This window comes from Trichosurus vulpecula, chromosome 4 (assembly GCF_011100635.1).
Source record: "Trichosurus vulpecula isolate mTriVul1 chromosome 4, mTriVul1.pri, whole genome shotgun sequence".
Classification (NCBI taxonomy): domain Eukaryota; kingdom Metazoa; phylum Chordata; class Mammalia; order Diprotodontia; family Phalangeridae; genus Trichosurus; species Trichosurus vulpecula.
Genome location: NC_050576.1, coordinates 145,560,371 through 145,584,893, shown reverse-complemented (window position 1 = coordinate 145,584,893; position 24,523 = coordinate 145,560,371). Strand labels below are relative to the sequence as shown.

At 37.4% G+C, this 24,523-nt stretch overlaps 1 protein-coding gene across 2 annotated transcripts in view; it reads right to left on the bottom strand.

Annotated features, from left to right (window-relative positions):
* Positions 1 to 360: 360 nt before the first annotated feature.
* The window catches only part of HEATR1 (HEAT repeat containing 1), a 57,866-nt gene continuing 33,703 nt past the window's right edge, over positions 361 to 24,523 (bottom strand). Inside the window, exons 25-44 of one of the 2 annotated variants that reach the window (XM_036755240.1) lie at positions 23,771 to 23,914; positions 22,888 to 23,006; positions 22,678 to 22,799; positions 17,521 to 17,649; positions 15,065 to 15,295; positions 11,983 to 12,112; positions 11,648 to 11,808; positions 11,255 to 11,301; positions 10,848 to 10,971; positions 10,408 to 10,548; positions 9,943 to 10,235; positions 9,306 to 9,456; positions 7,726 to 7,884; positions 7,369 to 7,503; positions 6,556 to 6,660; positions 6,297 to 6,465; positions 4,266 to 4,420; positions 3,053 to 3,211; positions 2,104 to 2,212; positions 361 to 1,499 (exon numbers count right to left, since the gene is read on the bottom strand). In XM_036755240.1, the coding sequence (XP_036611135.1) occupies positions 1,411 to 1,499; positions 2,104 to 2,212; positions 3,053 to 3,211; positions 4,266 to 4,420; positions 6,297 to 6,465; positions 6,556 to 6,660; positions 7,369 to 7,503; positions 7,726 to 7,884; positions 9,306 to 9,456; positions 9,943 to 10,235; positions 10,408 to 10,548; positions 10,848 to 10,971; positions 11,255 to 11,301; positions 11,648 to 11,808; positions 11,983 to 12,112; positions 15,065 to 15,295; positions 17,521 to 17,649; positions 22,678 to 22,799; positions 22,888 to 23,006; positions 23,771 to 23,914 (2,872 nt within the window). In that variant the 3' untranslated portion in view covers positions 361 to 1,410. The remainder of the gene's footprint in view (positions 1,500 to 2,103; positions 2,213 to 3,052; positions 3,212 to 4,265; positions 4,421 to 6,296; positions 6,466 to 6,555; positions 6,661 to 7,368; positions 7,504 to 7,725; positions 7,885 to 9,305; positions 9,457 to 9,942; positions 10,236 to 10,407; positions 10,549 to 10,847; positions 10,972 to 11,254; positions 11,302 to 11,647; positions 11,809 to 11,982; positions 12,113 to 15,064; positions 15,296 to 17,520; positions 17,650 to 22,677; positions 22,800 to 22,887; positions 23,007 to 23,770; positions 23,915 to 24,523) is intronic. The other variant, XM_036755241.1, reaches the window with a different exon arrangement.

Below are 24,523 nucleotides of genomic sequence, written 5' to 3'. Positions count from 1 at the left end.
CACCCATACGCTCATTTTCCCATCTATATAAAATTTTTATGAGTGTCTTCTACATTGACAGCATCCTCAATGAGGGTATTAGTAGGGGAACAAGCATGCTTTCACCAAAATATTCAACAGTGGAGTACATCTCTACCCTCTCACACATGACTCCTGGATTGCACACAGAAGTAGGATTAGCCTTGGAAAGAAATAAAGTCATTTCATCATGTGAGGTGAGAGTAAAGGAAGAGATAGTGACAAGAGGCGTGTGAGGGATAGGAGAGGAGGAAGAGGAGGAAAGAGCACAGTGCAAAGAAAAAAAGCCCCATCCTCAAGATAAGGAGAAAAAATTGTTGGCTGTTTCATTTTTTTTTTAATTTTGGCCTTAACATAAAACAAACATTTCAATATACAAAGTAGAATAGAAAAAGGATTGTACATGAAACGGAATTTCTTGGTACATAGCTTGCTATTCCTTTTCAGTATGTAATAAATTCAACTTGAAACTTTTCAACGTAATGACCCTCTTTTCTTTTGTCTGCCTACCTCCCATCGTTTTTCATTGCTTCTATCACACTGGCCTCCCGCTAGGATAGACAAGTGAAAGATGACCACCAAATGGTTTAAAAAACTATAAACAGGCATTATCTAATTCCAATGTCATGTATACCATTTACATGGATAACAGCCTTTCTGCATGTGCAAAAACTTTATCCTTTTCTTATATAAAACTTCCAGAGAACACTAAAATGTGTATACATTCACTTATGAAGGATCTGTGATCTTATCAGGGTAGTTAACTGCATGTGGGAACTCCCTCTACTAACGTGGATGGCAAATGATTTATGACTTTGGAGATTTGGTCTTTGGGAGTTGCCTAAAGCCAGTGGCTAAATGTGACCTATCTAGCAAGAGTTAGGACACAATCTGAAATCAGGTATTCTGTACTCCAGCCCTAGCATCCTATTCAGCACAGAACCCAATGCAGTAATTCTTTTACAAATTAGTTTACAGTACACGGACCTAATATTATGGATTATAGTTAGGTGTCCTCTAGCCTTCAATAGTAAAATTAAATTGTCTTTATTATTACTGTAGCTAATTTTCTGTAAAAAGCCACAGTCCAAATTAAAAAGAGTAAAATTTCTACAAAAGAAAAAAACTAAGCCATTTTACATAAAAAACCATGTTTCATTTACCCTTTATGCAAATATATACAGTTAGAAGATGGCATTATTACATATTAATACAAATCAGAAGAACTGGAAGAAACACTACCATTTTTAAAAAATCAGCTCATGAAATTATCTAATTTCAAGTAGCTGTTTAAGGCACCAACAACATGAAACTAAGATATTCCCAGATACAACCACAAAAGAAGAGTCCCAGACTCTAAACAAAGAGGACAGAACCACAAAAAAAAGCTTCTTAGAAATAACTCTGGAGCGGCTCTCCCAAAATGACTTCCAGTTGCTGAACAGTCTTCTGGCACTGATTTTCTACTTCTTCACATTCATCTGAGAGAAAAGAAACCTTGAAGTCAGTCTTCCTGCCCCTATTCCATTCCCCCACATTCCCTCATTTGCCCCAGCACCCCTCAAAAGGACCTGAATACTGCATAGCACCAGTGTAGGAAGTACTGCAGAATAAGATTCCAGATGGACCCCCGAAGTGAGAGGGGAACCCTTGATGTCACGGGGCAAAGCCATCTAATAAAAACTCATCAGCACTGTTGTTCTTTTCAGACTACAAAGCTCTCTCAAGTCTAAAGAAGCAAGGCAGAGAGCACTGGTCCTTCCTCAGGTGTGCAGTGAACAGCAGTGATTAGATCATATCCTAGTAATCTACCCACCACCTAATTTCTACCTTGTTGGGAGAGTATTTCTATAAAACATTTCCATGTTTGTAAAGCACTTTACACACACTACTTCATTCGATCATCACAATGGCCATATCGGGTAGGTGCTCTTATTATCCCATTTTATAGATAAGGAACCAGGTTCAGAAAGTGTTAGTGACACGCCAGGGCCTCACAATTCCTACGTCCAGCCCAGCGTCTGTGACCGGCCTACATGTGTCTGGTGAATCTGGGCATGCCTTCAAACCATAGAAGAGGATTACCTTCCATCAGCTCTGCTAAGAAAGGAATGGATTCAGGGAGGAGGACGATGTAGTTCTCTCTCAGCTTTTCAGCCAGCTCTAAGATAGTTATCAAGGCAGCGAATCGAACCTAAAAAGAAGAAAAAGCTACAGTCTGACACATACATCTCTGTAATAGTCCTGAAAAATGACAGGGCTTCCAACTTTAGAATCTAAGTATTTCTTTAGCTGTACAGAGTGCTACTGCTATGCATCTCCCACTTTTTAACCGCAAAGAGCCCGTAACTTTAACAATTTAGGATAGTTATGGACAATGACTAGGCAAAAAACTAACTATTCATTTCTTTTACTCAGAACAACATGTGGATATCCATTTAATGCCAGTTTATCTGATCACAGATACAAAGTTGAAAAGGACCTTAGGGGCTTCTGAGTCCAAGCTCCTTATTTTACAAATGAGGAAACTGAGGCATGGACAATTGAGTCACACAGCCAGTGTCTGAGGTTGGTATCTGAACCTAGGTCTCCCTAATCCAAGTCAAGTGCCCTATTATGATGTGCTGGAGTTGGGGTTCATCTTTAATCATCACAATAAGAGGAAGAAATTATAAATAACTATATGAAAGAGGCATTACTACCTGCCTCATATAGTTGCTGAAGATAAAGTGATATGTAAAATCAGAAAGCTCTAATGCAATACAGAAATACAAGAAATTAACCACCACATCTTATGGTTTACTGCTCGTACATCTTATCCTTTGTTCTAACTAGGATATAAACACTTCGAAAACCTTATAGCGAAATATTAAAAATTTGCCAAGCCACTAAACTTATGCCTTTACAACAGCCTTTACTACTCAGTGATACCAAAACGGTTCTTCGCTAGGACATGCCACAATTCATCACCATTGAAAGCTATGGGATACTATAGACAAGCAGCAGTATCACCAAATGATCACAGAGTTCCCACCTTAGGTGATGTGTGCCGCATCTTAAGGAGAATTTGATAGTTCAATGGTTTCCAAAGAGAGTCATCTGCCATGGCTACAGAAAACTGAGCAATACACGGTATCAGGTGCTTTGTCACTCTTTCCTGGAATGTCTCTTCTCCTCCAAGCATGTTTTCAAGCTATTAGGGGGCAAAATAAGTACTTTTACAAACTGTCTGAATGCCCAATTTGAACAAAAATCCTTATCTGTACAAGTTTCAGTAACTTTCAAAGGTTAGCAGAATAAAATCACTCTAATATTTTAACACCCCATGAACTATAACATTCAGAAACAGCATAAAACAAATATAGAGATGAAATGTGCAAGGAGATTAAATAATTTTCTTAGCAAATCTATCAACCTTTCAAGAAACTCCATCAAATGAAATCTATGGGAGACACCATTGCCCCATCTCATTAAGGAGCCCAATGGATAAAAACCTTAAAGTATGCATTATGTACTTGGGCCAACCTGCCTTGTCAGAACAGAAGGAATATAATTAGGAGCAGGTACTGTGAGAGAATACAAACCTAGGCCAGAGATATAAAAGCTCATGAGGATTTCCTGCTTGGCCTTACGTGTTATACATATACACTAAAATTACAAAGGGAATGAATAAAGATGGTTTTGAGATTAGGTATCTATATCTTGCCCTGGCTGGAGGGGCAGTGGCCATTCACATGCCTGATTCCACTAATGATTGACATGGAAGCTCTGACCTGCTTCAGATTGAGGGCTTGCCCCCTCCTTAGGCAGCCTAGTGGCCCCTCCCAGGGCGCACTCCCATGCTGGCAGGGGTCTTAGTGTAGTCACCTGATCAGCTTAGTCCTATGTCATCACTCCTGAGCTCAAGCCCTCCACCTCCCCGGCAGCAGGAATTACAGGCATGTGCTACCACACCTAGCCTCAAAAGCTCAAAGCGAATTCAAGAATGCTATGATGTAGGGGTACACAAAGGAACTGCCTTTATAAAGTAAGCTTTGAAAACTAAAGAAATGCTTGGTTCCAAGGAGGGAAAGTCCTTATATTCATCAAGGAAAGCAATACTCCTCAGCCACAAAATCCTATGCTTAATACCACACCCCTACAACCAGAATATTATCTATAATTTCAATAGCTATAAAATAAATCAAGATTATCTGTGAGAAATTGAAATTATCTTCTTCATAAAAGAGAAAATTCTATTCTAATACCTGATCCACCAGCGGCATCATCAAGGCTTCGGCTCTCTCTTTGCTTACAAAATGCTGAGTGTCAAAAAGAAAGATTTTGTGCAGACAATCCAATATAAATTGCAGTAACAAACAGCTCTTTTCAGGTTCATTTTCGGAGTCGAAAAAGGCTTCATCTACAAATGAGTAAAAATTCGGAAAGAGAAAAGTTTGACATGGCTCTGCAAATCTCTGTAGTATATGCACCAACTGGAAGTGGACTTCCACTCAGGCTAAGAACATTTAATTTTATCTAAAATCCACATATTCAGTCTGCTTAATAAATCAAACATAAAAACAAAAAAAAGTTTGAACTGGCACGGCACCTGATCTGCAAGTACAGCCTGAACGTGTGCCTCCAATGCTCCAGCAGTATACCAAAGACATTGGCTTTGTCAAGCTGGACTAAATTATATTTATGGACCTTGCTTCAGTGATTACTCTGACCATCAGTGACCACCATTTTAATGAACTCTGTACAACTAGTTGATCTGCCCACCTAAAGATCTATCCTGTTGTGCATGCTACGCTAATTTGTACGTGTAATTAAAAAAGATCACTCAAAAAAATGCAAAAAAGTATGTGCTCTCCTGGTTTGTGCCCTTGTGGTTCTCCTCTTTTCTCTAAACTCTGCCACCTTTATTGCTGGCTTTTCATCTTCTTTGCTCCTCTTAAGTGTAGGTGTGAGCCCCCCAGGTTCTATCATAAACCCTCTTCTTCCCTTTCTTTATGGTACTCTTCATAGTCTCCTGGCTTCAGTAATGTTCTCTGAGCACCGAATTCCCAAATCAACATTCCCACTTTCCTCCCAGAAATCAGGTTTTTTATTTCCACTAACACTTGGATATTAGGCAAGTACTCAGACTCAAATCTCAAACCACACCTACAGTATTCATCTTTAAGCCAGATACTCCTCCTAATCTACCTATTTCTGTTAATGGAACTAGTAGCGTCCCAGTTTCCAGAGTCATGTTCAGCTCTTTCTCTCCTTTACATGTCCTATCAGTTCCCAAATGCTGTCATTTCTCTTTCTGCAATATCCTTCAAATTCTAACCCTGCTTTCTACTCCTTCTGAAACTCTTCTAATCCAGCCCTCATCTCTTCCTAAGCTGTTGTAACAGAGCCCCTTAATTGGTGCTTGGTCCTGCTTCTAGCTTACTCCCTTTCTGATCCATCTCTATCTTAACGTACTGCTACGACCTTGTTATTCCCCTCTGTTCAAAAACTCTGCAACTGAAAAGTAAATGGTTCCTCATTTTCTACTTTGCCTCCTTTCTACTCACCCCCACTACCCTGGATCCTACTCTAATTATGTCTTTTTAGCCTGGACTTTTCAAAAGCTTCCCAAAGGAACTGCCTTTTGCTGATTTCAGCTTCAACCCAACCTACAAATCACTGCCAAAGGAATCTTCCTAATGCTCAGCTCTGGTCATTCCCTTGATCTACAACCTTTTCTCATTCCCACTGCTGCCAAAAAAGGTCAATCTCTGCAGCCTGCCATTAGTGGTCCTGCTCAATCTTACTGCACACAACTCCTCTTCCTGTGATCTAAGTTCCAGAAAAAGAAGAATACTCATCGTGCCCCAACTTTGTCCTGCCCTTCCCTGCCCCACACTCCATTTTAGCTTTATGCAATGCACCAACCGTAGCCAGAAGCACCCACCTAGTGTCCAGATCATGGATCACTTGCTGCAAGTGCCAGCCCCCAGCACCCAAAGTTAGAGCTTTCCTCCTTCCTTGGATTCCTCAAAGGCCTCTGTGCTTCCCTTCAGTTTCTATTTTCATTACCACTTTCTGTAGCCCTGCATTATCTTTCCACGAGCCTGTAAGAAAGCTCTTTAAAGGCAGGAGTCTTCTTATTCTTCTACTTCCTAAGAGCAGAGCATAAATTCCCCGACCTCAGAGGAGCTTCAGAAATGCTCAAGTAAACTCTTCTCCACTACACCCCACTAAACTGCTACAAGTATGGTACATGGCAAGAGTGAAAATGTCTAAATGAGATAAAAAAATACCTGTTTTCGAGATGTTGATTTTGTTCAAAATATCAGCAAAAGGTTTCACTAAATGGCCAGCAAATAAGGTAAAAAGGCCTTTCAGTTTTTCAGCAATGCAATCTGCCAAGTTGCACAAGGTCAGCAGTCTGTCCTTTGGAGCATCTTCTGTTCTGGCCCAGTCAAACAGCTGAAGGAGAAAAAGAAGATATATTTCCTTCATCCTTTTGCTACAACAGCTGTCCGGGACAATCCAGGCCTGGATGAAGAACAGTCTTACCTTAAAGAAGAGGGGTCTGAAAGTAACTTCAGAAAGTTTCATAACCATGCTCACTACACAGTTAATTATACAACTTTCAGTCTGACCAACTTCCTCTAGGTTATCCTGAATGTGAAAGACAAATTTTTAGTGCATTAGCCACAATAACATTTATATAGTGCTAATTCATGGTTTGTTAAGTACTCTGCATACATGATGTCATTTCAACCTCCCTATATCCCTATGGCTTCAGTACCATAGGTATCATTATCTTCATCTTACAGATGAGGCAATTAAGGCTTAAAAGAATCAGTGCCTTGCTCAAGGTTACACAAGTCTTAAATGCAAGAGAAAGGATCTGCATTCAAGAGTTGCAATCCAAGTCCAGGGCAATAGAGGCATCAAAACTGTGGCTTGCAAAACTCCTAAGTGCAGATAAAACTGTAACTGGAACTATTTAACAAAATAAATAAAACCACAATATGGGTAATGTTAATTAGTGGTTTTCTAGGCCAATATGCAGCCTGCAGGGATCCATTTCTGTTTGAGTGTGACACCCCTCCAGTACATGATCTACTCTGTCAACACTGCCTTTCTTGAAAGAGAGCCTGACATGGCCCCAAATAATTTAGGGAGCATGATAGTCTTTCGAAAATAGTGAAAAGACAAATTTTATCTTGAGATTTCACCTGCTTATCTATCTTTCTTTCGATCACTATATAACCTACAAATCAAAAAGCTTTATGGAGAAAAATTATCCCTCCCAAATCTATAGAAATTAAGAAAGAAAATCTTGGGATAGAAACCAGAACAAAATAACTAGAAATATCTCACCTCCGAATGTTGTGCTCTGAAGTTCAGGGCTTCCAAGAAAAATGCTGTTAATTGAGACTGGTGAGAGTTGAGGTCCTCCTTCTCTATTACTGCAATGTGCTCTTGAAGGATGCTCATAAATGGACCTATTTGAATCTACCAAAAAGACGGTGAATAGCTGTAAGTATGGGTTTCCCACTGAGTTATACTATTCTAAAATAATTAATAAAGAATTCACAGAGATGTATATTATAGCTAGGCCCATAATATTCAAAGATAAAAGCTTTTGAACATTGTTTCTCTGAAAAAAAATCAAGAAAATAAAAAAATTTAACCACCTTCTCTTCTCTAAAATTCAACTCTGAAAATTATTCTAACCTTCCAATTCTTTCCAATTTTCTTGTAAACTGTATTGAGTGCTGACAATAAGACTCTTGGAGAAAGTGTAGTAGCCAATGTTGCTTTCAGGGATGTCACCCGGAGAGTTGCCTGGGAAGTAGGACCCATCTCCTTCGCAATTGTCTCCCAACGAATTGCCTATAAAAATAAAAGTGAATCACTAGAGCCATTTTGGACTGCATAAAGCACCTCTATAGGAAATTCTTGATGATGAATCAAGAAATCAAATCTTATGATATTAGCATTGCCAGTGTTTGTAACAATTAGAGCACTGCTCAGAATGAATAATTTTAAGTTTTGCATAAATGAAAATTCTATGTTAAAACAGAAACTTACTATGCCTTTACAGATAAACCAGAGCAAGATATCTACTTGTCTCCCTCATGCTGGCAGCTGAGGGATAATGGTATTTTTAAGTGACAGAAGTGTCAAACAGGTAGAACACAGGGGATACCTGGATTTGAAGCTAAGAAAGTACACAAAATAATCTACTTCATCTTGGAACATTTAGGTGTATCCCCAGAATAAAATTTTCTCTGCAAGAAGTCTGATTTAACTCTCTGACCTCAGAGGACATGGTTTAGCTGTATTTGAGACTTTGGACCACTCTGTTATTGCAGTAAGGAAAAAACTTGGCTTTGTACGTCAAATGGCAAATGACCATACATAATGGAACAACATCAACCAGAGGAGGAGCTCCCCAGGAAAATTTATCTTGCATTTTAAAAATAGAGATTTCAACTACCTATTACTATTGGCAGGCAGAAGTAACACTGTGATGTAGGGCATTCTGCTTTTAAAGACACTATGGGATACACAACCTTCCAGAGTGGGAAAAATGAAGCACACTAAATTTCCCATAAAGTGACCCCACATGTTAAAAGAAAAAAGGAATGGCCAAATCAGTACTTTCAGTGTTTCCACATTAATTCTGTTATTAAATCAAGAATAGGAGAAAAGAAAAAATTGGTACACATTTGATCAAGAAACAAATCCACAAAGAACAGAAGGTGATAAATGAAATCACAGTAATTTCTAAAAGAAACAAAGTTTAAAGATTACATTTTAAAAACTAGATTGTCATTTTATCAGTCAACAAGCATTTATCAAGTACTGTGCTTTGTGCTGGGATACAAAGAAAAGGCAAAAACATGGTCCCTGGCCTCAAGGATATCATTTTCTAATGGGGAAGACAGCATATCAATAACTACATAATAAAGATATATACAGTGTAAATGAGAGGTAATCGCCTATAGAAGGATCTAGTAGTGGAGGAATTGGGGGGTATGTGTGTGAGAGGGAGAATGGAACAAGAAGTGGAGATGAAGGTAGTGTCACCTACCCATCAGCACAAGAAGTACCTGGTAAGGAACTTTTTCTACAGAGCAGGACCTGCTCTTCAAATTGATGAGTACCACAGGACACTGAGAAGCTCAGGGACTTGCCCAGTGTTACACAACTAGGATGATACGATTAATTCTCAGGTTTTGCTGTGCTTGGATTTTAATACTACAAACAGACAAAGATTTCCCTACCCCGCTCCAAATTCTGTGGCATACCTGCATCAAAATACCATGTAGATATGGGCTGAGAAAATGTGGAAGAGTTTCAACAACTTTCTGAAGGGCCGCCAATGCACTAAGCAAATAAACCTCACTTGCGACCAGCTCGTTGGTATTCTCCAGTGTAGTCAATAGTGCAGGCATAAGCCTAAAAATAGTGGGCAAAACATTAGAATACCCAGTAGGATTAACCACTCCAACAGAAAAGGGAAGAATACAAAACAGAAAGAATCATTAAGAAACCCCAACCCAAAATTCTGCCCCTTAGCCTTACACTTTTTTAAGTCACTCATGTGTCTAATGTGCCACAACAGACGAAGAAGACCCAAGGGCCAGTAATGTTGGCACTATTACCACCTATTGTGGGATGGATAGGCAGTATCATTCTAGAGGGAATCTAGCTTACCCACCAATGAGGTGGGGTTAATTCACGGCAGAAACAAATGTCTTCTGTTCCTACCTGCCTATCTCTCTATTCTTAGTCTTTGGTAATAAATGGAGATTATGAATTATGAAGTAGTCTGTATTTGTACACTTGAAATGGCAAATAATTCTTTACTAATCATATCTGCATTAACCCTGAAGCAAAAAGACTTTACCAGCCTCTGTGTGAAATTTTGCCCTATAAGAATACCTGGGAAGATAAGGTATTGCCAGTGCTCCCAGGACATAGGTGACCTCAGCTATACACAACAAAGCACTTCCCAATACATTCTTCTCATCCTTCACTTCTGGATTGATCAGGTCAATGGCTGTACTCAATACAGGGATAAAAGCCCCTGAATTTCCTGTGCCAAAATTTTTGCACAATAACTTCAAACTGTACAAGGCAGTCTGTCTGTTGATGGCTTGTTCTTCTTCTTTCTCCTTTATTTTATGCTGTGCAATAGCCAAGAGATCTGGAACCAGTTTCAAGAAAAGGGCCACCTAAGGACAAAAACCAAAAATTCAACCTAACTAAAGTAAAAAAAATTTTTAAGCAAACAAAAGAGATCTTTGTTCCATTTTTCACTACCAAAAAGAACTGTTAAGCTACAATGCACATCAGACACCAAAGGTGTCTGTATTCGGGTTGAATAAAGTTAGACCTTTCCCTTACTTGTCCTTTTTTCCACTTTGCATACTGATGCAACTTATTGTTTAAGAGGTCCATTGCTTTACGACGGACAGAAGGTAGCTGGTTAGTCAGCAATCCTCTGATCACAGGAATAAAGGTTTCTGTAGGCAACAAGGAATTGACCTGTGAAGCACAAAGAGAGAGATTTCTATTTGAATCATTAAACCATAGTCTATGACAAATATATAAAACATCATATTTCTGGAGGCACAAGTACAGGGATGTGATAGGGGAACGCTCCATTGTACCCCTCACAGTCATCAAACAGGCCTGTTTCCAATCACTGAGGTTCTTTACTAAGAGAAAACATGGTACTGATTTTATCTAACTAAAAAATATCAATCCCTCAAACCTGTAAAAAGATAAATGAAACCAACAGCAACAACAAAACACTATAACTGAGAAGGACAATCAAAACTCACCTTATCCAGCATATCATAAGCTTTACTTAGGAGAGCACGCCAAAACTTTGCAGTTAATTTGTCTGCATTTTCCTTCACTGCCTGTGCCACAGAATTTATGTAACCAAGAACAGTTTCAAGTAATCTAAAAGGAAAGGAGAAATTGTTCAGTTAACAATGATTATGAAAATATTTAAAACAAAGAAACAAAAAAAGCCTCACGTTTTTATTCTTCTGAGGTAGAATGCAATTAAATCAATGACTTCTGCTTACGTATTTATAAAACTTAAATAATGAAGCCTATTAAACGTCCTTCTTAGATGGGCAGAAAGGTTGAGAGAGCAGATAGGGAAAAGTATACTCCCTTAATGTTGAAATATTAAAGAGGAAAAGAGTGTTATTAAAAGATAAAAAAAAAATGAACACACCTCTGTTCAAGGCCTTGTAAAGCCACAGCACCACCACCTTCCATGACCTAAGTATTTAAAAAGAAGATAATTAAAAAACATTTAAGCTGAAACTGAAACTGCTTAAAAAGGATCTCTAAAACTTAAGTTGAAGGCTCTCTACTTTCCATGGCAATCATTTTCAGAGATTACAGTTTTCATTCAGATTGAAAGCATTGATTCAAATCAACCCACTCTTCCCACTCCTCTAAGTATTTTAGTTTTCCTTGGAATTTTAAAGGCTCAAATTCAAGACAGTTATGCTTTGACAAATTTTCTAAATTAGTAACTATCTGACTATTACTAATTCAAGGAAGAATTCTCACAGAAAAATAAAATACTTTGTACAACCAAGACTGAAATGAAAGCATTAACCTTTTTGATAAAATTATGGGAAGCCAAGAGTTGAGATATGAAGGACACTGACAAAAATGTAAAATGCCGTAGCTGCTTGCTGGTATGAGTGTCCACATTGAAAACCTGCACCATCTGTTCCTGTGTCTTGGTCTTGTGAGATACTGTTTTGGGGGGTTCTTCTGGAGAAATAAAAGGAAAACACAAAGATTTCACTAAATTTCAAGCTGAACTATCAGTACAGAAATGGACATGACATATTACAGGAAAGAGGGAGTAGTGAATATTTACTTAGAAACTTCCATGGCACTCACAAATAGGCTGCATAAGGGTACATAAGAGTGATCTCTACTCACCTCCCTCTTTTTTCTCTGGCAGTTTTGTTAAGTATCTGAGTATATCCATCAAACTTTGGAGCTGCTGCTGGACAGTAAATTCACAAGAGACTGAAATCCAAAATTCAGTGTCAGTCTCTAAGATAGCATCCTATTTAAAGAAGAGGGAAAAAGTTGAAAGAACTGCATCTTTCAATAAAGTCAATAGAAGTTAAGGAAATTTAAATAAGTGTGGAAATAGTTTCCAATTTTTCTTCAGCAAAGGAGATCAGAACAATGTTGTTCACTACGGTCAAAGGTACCCCTACATGGACACTGGCAGTGTTGTATTCTAAAATCAAGAAAAATGGGTATATTAGAAGGAGAGTGAAGAGGATAATGACTGACTGATGGACCTACCTACCTACCTATATATGACATTGAATTCCACCCCAGTGCAAAAGAATCTATCTTCTCAGCCTTTTTCATTCTCCTAGAAACCTTTGTTTTAGATCCTATTCATTTGCAAAGACAGTTATTAAGATTAAGTTTCCTTGCAAACTGGCAAAGACAATTAAGACCATCTAAACTGTCAAGAATATCAAGGGAATTAATGGGAAAAAATGTTAAAGAAGGTAGCTTAGCCGTATCAGATCTTAAACTATATTTTACAAAGCAGTAATCATCAAAACTATCTGATACTGGCTAAGAAACAAAGTGGCAGATCAGTGGAATAGATTAGATATAAAATACACAGTAGTCAATGACTACAGCAATCTACTGTTTGATAAATCTAAAGATCCCAGCTTTTGGGACAAGAACTCACTATTTGACAAAAACTCCCAGGAAAACTGGAAAATAGTATGGCAGAAGCTAGGCATAAACCAACATCTCACACTGTATATACCAAGAAAAGGTGGAAATGGGTACCTGAGTTACACATAAAGGGTGATACCATAAGCAAAATAGGAGAGCATGGAATAATTTACCTGTCAGATTTATAGACAGGGGAAGAATTTAGGGACAAAAGATATAGAAAGCATCACAAAATGTAAAATGGATAATTTTGATCATATAAAATTTAAGTTTTTGCACAAACAAAACAAATGTGTCTCTGATAAAGGCCTCATTTCTCATATATATATATATATATATATATATACATATATATATATATATACATATATATATATATATATACATAGAGAGAGAGAGAGAGAGAGAGAGAGAGAGAGAGAAAGGGAACGAAGTCAAATTTGTAAAAATATAAGAATACAAGTCATTCCCCAACTGATAAATGGTCAAAGGATATGAAGAGGCAGTTTTCAGATGAAGAAATCAAAAACTATTTATGGTTATATATGAAAAAATGCTCTAAGTCACTACTGATAAGAGAAATGCAAACTGAGGTACCAACTCACACCTATGTCTAATATGAGAGAAAAAGAAAATGATAAATGTTGAAGGGGATGTGAAAACACTGGGACACTAATGCACTGTTGGTGGAGCTGTGAACAGAACCAATCATTCTGGAGAACAATGTGGAACTATGCTCAAAGGGCAATGAAACTGTGCATTTTGATCCAGCAATACTACTACTAGTTCTATATCCCAAAGATTTAAAAAAAAAAAAAAGGTAAAAGGACCTATTTGTGTAAAAGGACCAAGTTGTGCTATATGACTGTAACTTACTGTACTGTAAGAAATGACCAGAATGATGATTTTAAAAATCCTGGACTTACAAAAATTGATGATAAGTGAAGTGAGAACACTGTACACAGAAACAGCAACACTGCAGGGTGATCAACTATGAATGACTTAGCTATTCTCATCAATACAATGATCCAAGACAATTCTAAAGGACTTGTGATGAAAAATCCTATCCACATCCAGAGGCAGAACTGACAGAGTCTTATGCAGATCAAATGATATTATTTTAACTTTTTTTTTGGTGGCGTTTTTTTTTGTCTGTTTCTTCTTTCACAACATGATTAACATAGAACTGTGTTTTACCTGATGGCACATATATAACGTATAGCAAACTGCTTACAGTCTTAGGGAGGGTGGGACTGAGGGAGGGTAGGAGAAAATTTGGAACTCAAAATTTTTAAAAAATGAATTGTGTTTACATGTAACTGGAAAAAAATGAAATACTATTTAAAAAAAATTGTATCCTAGCTATGTACAACCTAGTTTGAAAATCCCTTGTGTCTAAACAGAGCCTAAAATTCCCATAATCTGATCCAAACACCAGGACTGCCCAATCTCATTGGATATGGCCATTCATATGCCTGTCTGGTTTTTATCCTGCCCTAGTACTGGAACTTACACCCTTGAACTATGTTATCTTAAAAGACAACAATGTAAGGAAGTGAAATCATTCATTAACTTTCCTATATAACTACACCTCATATCAAGGTATAGTTAATGAAATAAAACTGCATTAACCCCTTATTCACTAGATGACTTTTCACTGCTTCCTAAACAAAACCATGCTCAAAGGATGAAGATCTGCCACTAACACGTAAAAGTAAAGTATAAGGAAAATGCCCTAAGCTCTAAAGCCAAGGCCAAAAAAGGAGTCCTAAAAACTTTCTGAGCAATGAAAGCATATATTGAATAGATGGATGGTCCTCTTAGGTGACTACTTTAAAAGGGACAACACATATTTGAACGTGTAAGTTCTGAAACATTTGTTTAAAAAACCAGTCTCATTATTCTACAGTTATATACATTCTGTTGAGTTATTCTCTACCCCCCCACACCCACCCTTACAAAATGACTAGAGTGGATTTTGACATTTCAATTTGTTTCCATCTCAGCACTGTATTATAGCAATGATGCTTTCAGTCTAGGGAAGGGAAACAAGGTTGGGAGAGGCTAATTATGTTGATACCAACACCTTAAAGGAATGAAATATGAACATTTTAAGCTATTTTCAGTTTTTAAAAGTTCATTGTTAAATTTTTAAGTAAGCTATAGAAATAACCATAGACACATTTAAAGTTGATATAATCTCAATCAAGAACAACACTGTTAAAATTTAAAACTCACATGTTAGGAAAATATCACAGATTCTCTGTGAAGCATTACCTTCTCTCACCTCCCCACCCAGTATTCTGACCTTTTCTCCATGGGCAGCAACCAACACGGTTTTAGTGACATACTGTTCAAAAAGCAACAGCAGAAGAATCCAGAGGAATTTCTCTGCACCAAGAGTATCCACAAGTTCTACAAGGATGGGCAGGCGCCTGTGCTCGGGGACATGAGGAAGAGCATCCACAAACACATTTATAATTTTAACCCCAACTTCTTCAATGTTTCTTGTGACATCTGCAGAGTCACCACTGTCTGCCTGTAAGCCAACAAACAAGTGAAGAATTTAGTCATGAGTCAAAATAAAACAAAGTCCTAAGACCTCCTAAAAACAAATACATAAGGAAATTTAATGACTAAGGCCCTACCAAGCCATACACAGTATGTATGCTAACTGCAGGAGGCCACAAGGAAGTCTAAACTATGGGCCCTCTATCAAGAAGTGTACAACCTATATTAGAAATATACAAAAAAGAAAGATAACGAACATTTAAAATAGTCTGTATGAACCAAATGAGTGGTAGCTTCATGATGAAATGGAACGAGCCTTGAACTTGCAGTTAGGAGAAGCATGGGTTCAAATCTCACTTGAATAGTTACTAGATACAGGACCATAGACAGGACATTTAACTTAAAACTGTGGGGGGGGTTTTCATATGTAAAACAGGCATAATAACTGAACCACCTATTTCACAATACCCCATTCTTTCCCTTTGATTTCTGTTGAAGGTACTACCATCAGTTACCTAGGTTCACAACCTTAGAGGCACCCTCAACTCCTCCCTCTCCCTCACCGCGCACACCCAATGAGTTAAGTCCAGTTGACTCTACCTCCACAATATAATTTGTATACATTCCCTTATCCTCATGAACCAGAAGCACCCAAGATCAGGACCTCCTCATTTCTTAATAAGCCTACTGCAACAGACTCCAATCTCTCCCCTCTCTAAAATACCCTCACACAGCTATGATATTGATATACACAAAATAAAAGTCTGAATATACTACTCCCCTGCCCAAGAAAAGTCAAGTGAAAAAAAAAAAAACAAAAACGTGGCAGCTAGGTGGTACAATGGCCCTGGAATCAGCGGGACCTGAGTTCAAATCCAGTATCAGACACTTACTAGCTATGTGACTTTAGCAAGTCACTTAACCCTGACTGTCTTAAAAAAGAGAAAAAGAAAAAAAAGAAAGCAAGTGGATTCCTTTTGCCTCTAGGATAAAACACAAACACCTGTTTGGCTTTTAAAGCCCTTCACCCAGAAGGGCTGCATCTTACTGCACAGTGCTGACATCCACTAGCATTAAGGACAGAATTGTAAAGGTGTGCAGAGCACTTCCATATGTAATCTCACTGGATTCTCATGACAGCTCTGCGAGGTAGGTGCTATTATCATCACCATCTTACATATGAAGAAACTGGGGCCAAGAGCAGGTAAGTGACTAACCCAAGGCATGGAGCTGGGAAATTAACTGAAGTACGATTCAAAGTCAGATCTTCCTAAAACTTCTGTTCTGTCCCCTACATGACTAAGCATTAACCACCATCCCCCCATGCCCCCCCATGTTCCCACCAAACTGGACTGAGTGCTTGCTGTTCCTTGTAGGCAATATTCCATCCCCCATTTCTTTCCTTCCATTCAGGTTGTCCCCCATTCCTTGAATGAACACCTATCCTTATCTCTGCTTAATAAAATCCATGGTCTCCTTCTGAGTTTGGTTCAAGCCTCATCTCCCAGAGAAACCTATCTTAATTCACTTACTTGCTAGTGTTCTCCTGTCAGAAATGACTTTGTACATATTTTGCCTTTAATTTTCTATGTACGTGTTGGTTTCGCTTCAATAGCATGTCGGCTATTGGAGAGCAGAAACTGTTGTCCTACCCCAAAGCTTAGCAATGCATTTTTTTTTGGAGGGGCAGGCAGGGCAGTTGGGGTTAAGTGACTTGCCCAAGGCCACACAGCTAGTAAGTGTGTCAAGTGTCTGAGGCTGAATTTGAACTTAGGTCCTCCTGATTCCAGGGCCGGTGCTCTACTAACTGTGCAACCTAGCTGCCCCTTTAGCAAAACCCTGTAGGTACCTAATAAATGCTTACTGAATTGCTGCCTAGCACACATATTTCTGCCTTTTCTACAAGAACAGTGTAAGATACTTTTCAATGTTTTGCATATCCACAGTATTTCACTGACCTACCTTAAAATCCTGCCAAAAAAGAAAATAATTTCCATGTAGCATGATCTATTCTTGATGAAGCCATGCTGGCATTTTGTAACTACTACTTGCTTTTTCTAGACGTTTTCTTTAAGGCTTCACTGGTGTGGGTATTTCCTCCACCCATGCAGATTACAACTACCCTTAGTCTTCCTTAGACATTCAATGACACAAATAGTCCTATTAGCCTAAAAGTTTTCTTGTGTCTCCTCCTAACCCCAATTTTTCTATTAGGTCTCTGAAGGAAATGATAATTCTATGCAGATAACATACCTGGATAAGAGCAGGAATGACCATTTTCACCGTCTTCTTGATAACTTGAAAACTGTAAGTGTCATCAAGGCGCATAACATTGGCTCCCATGAATGTAAAAATGGGCATAATGTTGTGCAAAACTTTATCCTGAAAGGAAACAGATCACCACAAATTGTCATCTTTAAAAACATCTTATAGAGGCAAACATAGCTTCTTAAACTATGAAATACTTCAAGACAAATCACTCTGATGAAACAGTATCTCTATTCAAAAATCTCATTTCAGATATATATATATATATATTTTTAAATGGTCTATTCAAGTTTCTCTAATGCCATTTTTGTAACTAATACTCTATCTTAAATCATTACTCATAGGTTACTAAGATGGATCAACTATCCAAAGTAATTTATAATTTTACTATTCAATGTAAAATAATTTAAATAAATGTATTCATGATGTATTCACTTGTGGCTTTCACAGAAAAGACAAGCTGTCACTAAGTGAAAAATAGCCTAGAACACTCCGATGTAATGCCAAATTGAAGACTGCAACGAAAAGAGATACTTGGTTTCAAACCAAATTCAGTGTGAGCTGATAAAGGAAAGGTTAAGGATCAGCAAGAAAAGCAATCAGTTGTACCTTAGGCACATGTTCTTTTTAAGGTTGTTCCAAAGCATGTTTACAATTAATAGCTGGTCAATACTTTGAATAACAAATTTAAAAAATGTATAGTTACAAAGCACACAATCTGTACTTCAGTTTAAGGCACATGACCAAAATCTCCCGCTGTCTCCAGGCAGAAGAGTGCCTAAAATGCAATTTGGGACCTTTTTCTGGAGACATGATACCCCTTTTCAAAGGTTCACTCTGGAATCTTAAATTACCAAGCTAACATCACAATTACATGTATGGGATGATAATGAAAAAAATGCTTACATTTCTCCTGCTGCTGATTTTCTAACCACAAATGATAAACAAGTATAAATCCCACATTTACATTTCCTTCTGGTAGGGGAAGGAAATAAGTACTTAGAAAGCACATAGTATGTGCCAAGCACTGTGCTAAGTGTTGCCCCAGGTCACAAAACTCGTAAATGTCTAAGGCAGGGGTGGGGAACCTGTGGCCCCGAGGTCTTAATAAAAACATTTGTTCTGAGAAGTGTGAATTCAGTCAAAGGACTGCACTTGAGGACCAGAGGAGCACAAGTGGCCTCAAGGCCAAAGGTTCCTCACCTCTGGTCTAAGGCCTTTTTTGAACTCAGGCCTTTCTAATTTCAGGCTCACCCTTCTACCAGTTGCACCTCTGTAAGTTCCTCAGTTGATTAAACTTTGATTCACTTATCTATAGGACTAACTACAAAACACCTTTGCATATGAAACATTAATTTAGCCCAGCATTTTCCGAACGGAATACTTTTAAGGCTTGAAATTCTGAAATCATAACTGCTGAGTGGAGAGAGAAGGGTAGAAATAGGGGCAAAGAAGAATGGGCCTAGAACACCCCTGGAACACAGACGGAAAGAAGATTTTAGAGTAAAGCAAGAAATCAAGTCTATTTTCATTCTGAGAAATTATCATGTGTTATGAGCACTTTAATGTATAATTTCTTTTTTTTGAGGTAACATTTATTATCTTAAATTATTTTTAACATTTTTATTTAAAGTTTTGAGTTCCAAATTCTATCCTTCCTCCCTCCTTCCCCTTCCCCTGAAATGGTAAGCAATCAGATATAGGTTATACATGTGCAATCATGTAATACAACTTCGTATTTAACGTGTAATTTCATACTGAACATTCTGGAGCACTGAAACTCTAGGTCAGAAATCTCCAATGGGTTATATCCCACCCTCCTTACAAAAGCCAACTACTGCACAGGGAGTATCACACAATTTTACCTCCTTCCCCCATCATGTCACAAACCCCACCACTCCTTCCCCTCCTGCAGTTACAGAGGTAGAGTGGATACTCAGGTCATTGCCACTGCCTCACACAGAGAGGTTTGCAGCTTAAACAGCTGCAGGAGATGAAGGAGGGGTGGGATGTGCAATGTAGACCTCATTACTACAGCCAGCCTCCTCGCAGCCCCCCAATCCAAACTTCTGAACTTCCTATTTCTGTTGAGGGTAACACTGTCTTTGTAGTCTCCCAGGTGTGACTCCTCAATTCAACTAAAACAGCATCTTCAAAACTACTAATGATCTTTAAGTGACAAACTGATGGCCTTTTCTTAGCCTTCCTGACCTCTGCTGCAGCTGACAGTTAATCACTCTTACTTAAGAGTTACAGACTCGATGATGTGTATGATTCATGAGACCTCAATATCATAGTAGCTGAAAGGAATATGCATATATATATATATATATATATGTTTATGTGTATATATATATATATATATATATATACACACACATATATATATAAGTGAATGTGCATGTATGTATATATGCATGCGTGTATATATATATATATAAAGAGAGAGATAGAGAGAGAGTGGGCACAGGGTGAGTCGAAGATGAAGGGAAGACATCTAAAAGAAATAAAATCAAATTAAGGGAGGAGAGAGGAATATATTGAGAGACGGAGATAGGGAGAGATAGAATGGGGTGGATTATCTCACAAAAAGGTGGCAAGAAGAAGCAGTTCTGTGGGAGGAGGGGAGAGGGCAGGTGAGGGGGGAATGAGTGAATCTTGCTCTCATCAGATTTGGCCTGAGGAGGGAATACCATACATACTCAATTGGGTATCTTACCCCACAGGAAAGAAGAGGGAAGAAGATAAAAAAAAGGGGGGGGATGATGGAGGGGAGGGCAGATGGGGGTGGAGGTAATCAAAAACAAATACTTTGGAAAGGGAACAGGGTCAAGGGAGAAAATTCAATACAAGGGGATGGGTTGGGAAGGAGCAAAATATAGTTAGTCTTTCACAACATGAGTATTGTAGAAGGGTTATACATAATGATACACATGTGGCCTGTGTTGAACTGCTTGACTTCTTGGGGAGGGTGGGTGGGAAGGGAAGAGGGGAGAGAATTTGGAACTCAAAGTTTTAAAAACAGATGTTCAAAAACAAAAAAAAAAGTTTTTGCATGCAACTAGAAAATAAGATACATGGGCAACGGGGCGTAGAAATTTATCCTGCCCTACAAGAAAGGAAGGGAAAAGGGGATGGGAGGGGAGTGGGGTGACAGAAGGGAGGGCTGAATGGGGAACAGGGCAACCAGAATATACATCATCTTGAAGTGGGGGGAGGGTAGAAATGGGGAGAAAATTTGTAATTCAAACTCTCGTGAAAATCAATGCTGAAAACTAAATATGTTAAACAAATAAATTTAAAAAAAATTAAAACAAAAAAAAGAGTTACAGACTCCTCCTTAGGGCCACCTATAAAAACTCTAATATCTGCACCCTGTAAAAACCTGGAAGCAGAATTTTCTGACCTATTTAAAAACCTTCCAAATGAAGAGTTTCAGTGGGTATTGAAACCATTTATTAAAAATATAAAAAAAATACATCATCTTCTAATTAGTGAGCAAGAAGGACTAACTGGCATCAGGCAAGATTTTTTTTTTACTAGCCAAATTTCAACAAAAGCTTTTACATAATCACTTAAAGTGTTGAAACATGAGTTATTGTGATTTAGTACATGAAGTCAATAAAACACTTCTTTCATCCAGACTTATGTACCTTTGTGAGTTATTTTCTTCAATTATGATACGCAATAAAACTAAATATTGAAATAAAATAAACTTAGAATCAGATAAAAAAATTATAAAACATTTCAATTTATCAATCCTTTAATCTCTATTTTTGCATAGGTTTTATAAGTTTGTATAAGTTTCATACTTTTATTTTATTATACTCTGTTATATACAAAATTTATAAATAAACACACACACACACACACATACATACACACACACACACACACACACACACACACACACACACATATAAGGAACGTGTTCAAAAAGTTTTTACTGATAGGGAGGGATGCATGATCAAAAAAGTCTGGAGGACATTAGTGTATAACTTCACCAGCCCTGAAAATTTTTCACAGACCCCTTATTCACATTATGCCAAACACTGGGGATCTAGCAGACATCCCTAAAAGGAAGACTATCTAAGAAAAATATACTTCACTCTATTAATTTAAGTTAAATGCATAATACTTTTGTCAACCAAATTACATTCCAAAATACACATTGCTAAAATGAATGTATTCAGTAGAAAGCTTCGTTTTTTCAATTACTTGTTGAAAATGCCAACTGGTTAATGTATATTTTAAAAAGTATATTATAAATTTACACATGTACTTAACGCATCAAACTGAATGGGTTTTGTCTCCCTCAGCTACAAAACAGGACAAAGTATAGTAGCTTGTTATTCAGGGCCTGTTAAGAAGTGTATCAAATGATATACATATTAGACTAGAAATCTGCAAAAACTTTCCCCTTTTAGGACAGATGATTCATTCTAGAATTTAGGCTATCTGCTGTAAAAAATATTTTAATAATTAGGAAAGTAATGATTCTGTTTCAGAGCCATAAGAAAGCTTAAACCCTAAAAATGTAATACAAAGACACCAATCTAACCATATCACAGCAAGTAAGTGCCTACCAAAGGATAATTACATTACCTGAATGTAAGCTCCTCAAGAGCAGAAGCAATCAATATATATCACCTTTGTATTTGTACTCTCAGCACCCAAAACTGTGGCCACCTGGGATATATCGCACCTAAATACCTCATTATTTAATTAAATAAGTGATTAAATATTCAATATAATAATTAAATAATTATTAAATAATTTAATCACAACTTTCCTTGAACTAAAATAATTCTAGCCTTAAAATGTTAAGCTAGCTATATGATTAAAAGGATGTCTACCTTTTCCTAAATATTTCTGTATTTCAAATGTCCTAAAATTTTCATGGAAATTTTTCCCAGGAGAGAATATGAGGTGGTAGTAGTAGAGAGAAGGCTGGACTTTGCAACCTGGGTCTGACACCCACTCGTTGGGTGATCATATCTAAGACAGTCAAGGTCTCTGAGCCTCTTACCTCCATTACAAATTGAATTGCTCTACATGATAGGACTGTTGTTGAGCAAAGCATTTAAAAAAGTTGTAAAGTACTACATAAATGAATTATTATTATGGAAAATAAATACTTACAGGAAAGATTCCAGCAACAGCACCCAAAAGCAAGAATGCATGGTGATGTGTTTGAGGCATCTCTGAAACACGCACACACTGAACTAACAATTCTACATTGAATTTTTCTTCATCAAGAATACCTATAGAGGGAGAAGATAAAAGCTTTAAATGGATCGACAGGTAGATGTGTCCTCAAAGCATCCTCCAACCTTACAATGCTGTACATACCTTTAGGAAGCTTAGAACCATCTGGGGATAGCTTTTGGCAGATATTGAGCAGACAGCTAAGAATCAGCTGTTTGGTATATTCCAGATTTCCCTGCTCCGGCGGCAAAGTTTCAAGACACCTTCAGATTTTAGTCCAAGTGATGATAATGAATAAAAAAATTATATAATTTTTGTTGTCAGTGTCCGTTAGAAGTCATAGATATAACAGGTTTCATAAAAATCAAATAGAAATGACTAAAATAAGAAAATCAGCACTTGCTAAGTTTACTACAGTCTTCTCTAAACTCTTCCAAGGAGTTTAATGCCAAATTGCTACTCTTATCACACTGCAAAGAAAATGAGAGCAGACAAAATCTCCATCTATCTAGTTCTGCAGAGGGAAATGTGGGAGGTATATTGTGTTGATACTCATGATTCATTTAGTTTCAAAAACTACCCACTCAAGATCCTATTTCTAGAATATAAACAGTGATGCCAAACTATATCTGTCTCTCATACCTAACTTCTATATTGTATATTCAGGCAATAAAGCCCAAAGAAGTGATAGGCACATGCTCAAGGTTCATCTAATAGAATGCCCAATGGAAAGCAGAATGGATTATGTTCAATGGCCATTCACTTGATCCTAAACTAAGGTAAAATTGAACTTTCTAGAGGTTCTTGGCCAAGGACTTCCCATTTGGCTACATTTTTCTTTTTGTTTTCCAATTATTTTATTTGCATAAATAGCAGGCACTTCTGCAAGCCACTTACAAATTGAAGCCTCATATTATGTTTAGAGGTAAGTAAGAACAAGAGAATAATGACAATTCTCAGGCAGGTATTAGAATTCTGCTCTCTAATGGACTATAATTAATTAAAAGCCATTTTAAGAGTGATTTACCTGGAGAGCAAATTAAAAAGACATGGCACTAATAACTGAGGATTTCTGAGTTTCTTTTTGTGCTGCAGCAATTCTAAGATGAGGGTTACTCTCTGCCAGTAAGCACTGCCAACATCTTGTACAGGTTCTGTATCTTGTAGTTTTCTGCAACAGGGGTAAAAAAAAAAATTATTCTTAGGAAGAAAAAAGAAAATAAGAAAACATGATAATACTGGATAAAAACTGATCAGAAAAACCTCACATAGCTAGAATAAGAGAAAGGTTTTAGTGAGGGAAAATGGTTGCATCAATCATTGATTGATTACACATATTCTTATATGTGGAACTGACAACAAGAATCAAAAATAAGGTATCACCTATGTGAAAAACTGTTTCAAATGACAAGAGAAAAAAATTAAAACACTTCTGAGAAATTGACAATAAAAGGTAGTTCCAGTATATACTAGAGGAGTTGTGTAAAGATGAATACATTAATACAATGCTGTTAGAAATGCCAACCATTCTGGAAGGAAATTTGAAATTAAATGAGACTATGAACTTAAATTTCATATACTCTGACCCAGGATATTCCCAGAGGCCAAAGTCAGGAAAGCCACATACATACAAAAATGTTAATAGTAGTAAGCATTTGTGAAAAAAAATGTAAATATTAGTGCCATAGACTGGGGAATGGCTGAACAATTTGTGGCATATAATGGAATGGAGTATTATCACACAATAACAATCAATTATATAATTTGTAGATACATCAGA